The 5,354-nt window shown below is 33.2% G+C and overlaps 1 protein-coding gene and 1 non-coding gene across 2 annotated transcripts; one reads left to right on the forward strand and one right to left on the reverse strand.

Moving 5' to 3' along the window:
• Window positions 1–3,136: 3,136 nt before the first annotated feature.
• Window positions 3,137–3,243, reverse strand: LOC148763141 (small nucleolar RNA R71). Its single transcript, XR_016026107.1, has one exon. It is a non-coding gene; the product is annotated as a small nucleolar RNA R71 (small nucleolar RNA).
• Window positions 3,244–3,724: 481 nt separating this feature from the next.
• Window positions 3,725–4,939, forward strand: LOC108661568 (uncharacterized). Its single transcript, XM_018119001.1, has one exon. The coding sequence runs from the start codon at window positions 3,725–3,727 to the stop codon at window positions 4,937–4,939; it is 1,215 nt and encodes a 404-aa protein (XP_017974490.1).
• The last annotated feature ends 415 nt before the right edge of the window (window positions 4,940–5,354 follow it).

The raw sequence follows: 5,354 nt of genomic DNA on the forward strand, positions 1-5,354 counted from the left end.
GTGAACTTAATTAATTTCTCACTTCATTTTGGTCTATTATAATTAAGTCCAGTTTAATTAATTATCCTTATTTAATCCCAGTCATGTCATTTAATATTTTTGACCCATTAGGCTTTTAACATTTTGGCAATAAATATGAATTCTAATCAAATATCAATTTGATAATTAATTTATATTTATAAATCATGAGTGGCATCTAGCAATACATCATGACCACTCAAATGTTAGAGAGTCAATTAAAGAATTTGACAAAGCCCTTCAATGATAAGCCTCTTAGTGCAATACGGTCCTTTTATTAAATATTTCGAATATGTCATAAAAGCATGACTCAGTGCCTACTTATAACATTTCATGTTAGTTCTCATAATTCATGACTAACCTTATGAATTTAGGAAACTAACTTTCTTCAAATTCATCATGCTTTGGCCAAAGACTTTATACAAGTTAACCAAGAATTGAGAATAATTGAGATACATCCCCTCATATCACTTGAGGTGATGAATCCTTTCTTGACCACTCATTCACCTTTTCATGCTTCATGGCATACCCAAAAACACCTTGTTTAGGCATCTGGTCGCCTCCAAACCTATAATAACCTTCTCTCCTATTGTAACCTACGTTTGAGACTTGCAAGTGAACTTGACAAATTCCGAACAAGCCTTAGTTGAGCTTCTGGATAATTAAAATCAACTGGCAATATTAATACTATTGTTTACTTAAACCAAATAAACAACTGTATTTAAGAAGTAACATCTAGATACCAATAACTAGACTTAATAAACTCCAAAGAAATTTCAACATCACACGTGGTATTCGTTACAAAATCTTAAAGTTTTAGCAAATACATTTTCCATAGACTAATAATTTTTATAAGTCTAACACTTTTACACAGCTTGACCCCTATGTAGCAGAGTGACTCGGAGTGGAAGTCTAAGAGATGCCATTACCTACGTTGTAGCAAGTCTTGATGTGCTAAGCAATATACTTGAGCTGGTTACTTATCTGCAAAAGGAAGATAAGGTGGGTGATGATAATTCTATTTTATAGAATTATTTTATTCTGATTTTGTTATTAAATATTAGCTAAGTCCTTGATTTTCAATTATAATTTTCTTTTTTTTAGTTGTTTTTATAATTAGTTTATTTTTAAGTGAGATATTTTAATTTTATGTTATTCCTTTTAATTTGGTTATTATTTATTAGTTTTTATATTTTTTGTAGGATTAAAAGTGATTGGGCTTAATTTTGGAAAGTAAAGTATTGAAAGACTAAGAATCTGCTTGCATATGCTTCAGTATTTTGGCCATGTCTCAAGATAAAGAACTCAAAATGATGCAATTCTTAGACCATTGAAAAGATAAGAGATAGAGCTACAACTTTCATGCAGATCACTTTGCCCAGTTCTACATTGAAGATAGAGAAAATCGCATCGAAAAATGGCTGGACGTACTGTGCCTGGAATAGAAATTTGTAAAGACTGATAATTGATTTTTGGGCCTCTTATTACACTTTTAAGCCCAATTAAAGCCTAGGTCAACTTAAGGAACTTTAGATTAAGTTTATTAGTATAAATAGGATATGTTTAACAACATTAAAGAAACTTTTGAGAGATTCAAGAAGCTAGAAGTTGAGGCTGAAACTTGGAGATCAAGACGACAATTATTATTTTATTTTCTTCCTTGGCTTTTAATTTTCTTGTTACTTTCAATGGTTGAATTTATTATAATGTTATTTATTTTTGCAATCATGAGTGGCTAATTTTCTTTTTCTTGGATTGCAATTGAACTCACATGTAGTCTAAATTTTTAATTTTTTTCTTACTTATCTTTAATGGGTTTCGAATTGTTTATTCCAATTTGTTCTTAATGCTTTTAATTGCTTGGCCACCAATTAAATTGATCTAGGAACCTAAACAAACTTGGGAAAGGGAGTTTAAAGTAGTCTAAAATTGGGATAGCATATGATCATACTAATTGATTTGCGTATAGGATATGGATATACCTATAGGCCATATGTAGCCAGATTAGAGCCTGAACTTAATGAGTCTATTTTAATTTCAATTCACATAGGAATATAGTGTTTTAGTTAAAATAGATATTTTTATAAGATGAGTCGGAAGACCCTTATAAATAATTGAGGACTCGAAGTTAGCAATTCAACCCATTGAAATAGGTTAAGAAAGAGAGGTAAGATTTAGATGAAGTGTGAGGGATATTGTAATCCTATACTTGTTTGATTTGATTTTTATCTAATTATATTTTTGCTTTGATTTTTCTTTTTATTATAAATTTTGTTTAATTAGTTTTAGTTAATTAATTAATTTTGATTGTTTGGATAAGATTAAATTGTTCTAATTTTTGTACTTAGTAAAGTTTTAGATCAATTCCCTGTGGGATCGATACTCTGCTTGCTAATATACTATCTATTTGATACGTATACTTGTGTAGTAGGATTTTAACTGACAAGTTTTTGGCGCCATTGCTGAGGAATTGTTTCTAGATTTATTACTAATACTAATACCAAGCAATTTAGTCTTACTTCAAATTTTATTTTTCTTGTTTTAATTTTGATAATGTTTTCTTGCAGATATCTTTGGTCATTGTATGCAAAGAAGAGACAACTTGAATCTTGTTCCTTTTGATCCTAAGATAGAAAGAACTTTCAGAAGATGTCGAAGGGAGAATTCGCAAGTTGCAGCTTTAAATTAGACAATGGCCGAGGATAACATTAATAATGGCAATAATGCCATTAATCTGGTTCCTGAAACAAATAGAGCACTACGAGATTATGTTGTTTCTCTGTTGCAAGGTTTGCACCAAAGTATTATGAGATCTTCCATCAATATGAATAATTTTGAAATTAAACTAGCTTACATTCGGATGATCTAGTGTTCGGTCCAGTTCGGTGGGTTACCCAACGATGATTCTAATTCTCATTTGGTAAATTTCCTGGAGATTTGTGATACCTTTAAATACAATGGTGTAATTGACGATGCTATTAGATTGAGACTGTTTCCGTTCTCTATGAGGGATAAAGCAAAAAGCTGGCTTAATTCACTACCTAATGGGTCTATCACTACATGGGAGGACTTATCTCAAAAGTTTCTCGCAAAGTTCTTTTCACCTACAAAGACTACAAAGCTGAGGAACGAAATCACCTCATTCACACAATTTAATGGTGAGTCCTTGTATGAAGCTTGGGGGAGATTTAAAGAACTACTACGAAAATATCCACATCATGGGATTCCTGATTGGTTGCAAGTTCAAACATTCTACAATGGGTTGGCTGGATCAATTAAAACCACAATTGATGTTGCTGTTGGTGGGGCATTGATGAGTAAGAATGCTGCAAATGCTTATAATTTGTTGGAAGAGATGGCTTTAAATAATTATCAATGGCCTTCAAAAAGGTCGAGTTCGAGAAAAGTTATTGGAGCCTATGAAATTGATGCAATTGGCAACTTAGTTGTGCAAATGGTTGCACTGTCTAAGAAGATTGACACATTGGGAGTTCATGTAGTTCAAAATTCATTAGTACTTTATGAGATGTGTGGAGATGGCCATTCATATGATCAATGTCCATGCAATTTTGAATCAGTCCAGTTTTTGGGGAACTTCAATAGACAACAGAATAACCCATACTCCAATACTTATAATCCTGGTTGGAGAAACCACCCCAACTTTTCATGAAACAACAATGCAGGGCCTTTCAACCCTAAACCTATCATGCCTCCTGGTTTTCAACAACAAGTTAGACCACCAGTTCTTGGAAAGAAGTTCCAAGTTGAAGAACTTCTCTTGCAATATATATCACAGAATGATGCTATAATTCAAAGTTTTGGAGCATCCTTAAGAAATCTTGAAACCCAAATGGGACAGCTTGCAAACTTCATGAACAATAGACCCCAATGTGCCTTACCAAGTGATACACAAGTAAATCCCAAAGGTAGGGAACATTGTAATGCAGTTACACTTTGGAGTGGAAAAGAAGTTGGAGGGGTGAATGAAAAATCAATTGAATCTTCAAAGGAGCATGTAGATGATGACAAGGCAATTGTTGAGAAAGAAGTTGAAGTGGAAAAGACAGATAATGGGCAAGCTAAAAATCAAGGGGATTCTCAAGCAACTTATCTTACACCACCATTCCCACAAAGGTTGAAAAAGCAAAAGATTGATAAACAGTTTGAGAAATTCCTCAATGTCTTCAAGAAGGTCCACATAAACATCTCTTTTGCTGAAGCTTTGGAAAACATGCCAAGTTATGTTAAATTCTTAAAAGACATCTTAACTAAGAAGAGGAAACTGGAAGATTTTGAAATAGTGGCACTTACTGAGGAGTGCAGTGTAATAATTCAAAACAAGCTTCCATCAAAACTTAAAGATCCAGGGAGTTTTTCTATACCTTGTACTATTGGTAGATTTAAATTTACTAAAGCTTTATGTGATTTGGGTGCAGGTGTTTCAATCATGCCTTTGTTAATTGCTAAGAATCTAGGACTTAACGAGATACAACCTACCACAGTTTCTTTGCAATTAGCAAATAGAACAATCAGATACGTTGTTGGGATTATTGACGATGTATTGGTTAAAGTTGGGCATCTCTACATTCCGATGGACTTCATTGTGCTTGAGATAGAAGAGGATCTAGAAATTCCTTTAATCTTGGGGCGGCCATTCTTGGCCACTACAAGCGCAATCATTGATGTGAGGGAAGGCAAGATAACTTTCAAACTTGGAGAAGAGGAAGTTGAGTTTAACATTTTCAACGCAAATAAAAATCCTAGCTTTACAAGTTGTTGCTATAGAGTGGAGTTAATTGATGAAGGAAAAGGTGAACCTATTTCTCCACCAACAATTGAGCAAGCACCAATCTTTGAGTTTAAGCCACCACCTCCGCTTGTGAGACCCAAGCAATCAGCAACGGAGCATCCTCCACCATGATTTTATTGTCCTTTTGAGATTGGACAAAAAGTAATGATGCTTTCTAGATCGTACTTCAAGCTTTTTCCATGGAAACGCAAAAAAAGATGGTAGGGTTCTTTCAAAGTAATAAAGGCTTATCCTTGTAGAATAATTGAGATTTATAGTGAGGATACGGGAACAATCATGGTTAATGAGATGAGCCTCAGACCATATTTTAAGGAAGAAGAACTGAAAATGGAGGTGCTTTAGTCAAGCTAGTGACTATAAACGAGCGCTTCTTGGGAGGCAGCCCAAGTTTCTAAACTTTACTTATTTTAGCCTTCCTTTTATTTAATTTTTTTTAGTTTAGTTAGAATTTATTTCTTTTGATTGATTAATTTTTTTTATGTTTCATTTTGCAGATAATTGGTAAAAAAAAAAATCAACGTCGCGA

This window comes from Theobroma cacao, chromosome 4 (genome assembly GCF_053813885.1).
Source record: "Theobroma cacao isolate CCN51 chromosome 4, ASM5381388v1, whole genome shotgun sequence".
NCBI classification, from domain to species: domain Eukaryota; kingdom Viridiplantae; phylum Streptophyta; class Magnoliopsida; order Malvales; family Malvaceae; genus Theobroma; species Theobroma cacao.

Coding starts and splice junctions, on each gene's coding strand:
- LOC108661568 (XM_018119001.1), top strand. CDS start 3,725: ATGCCTCCTGGTTTTCAACAACAAGTTAGACCACCAGTTCTTGGAAAG.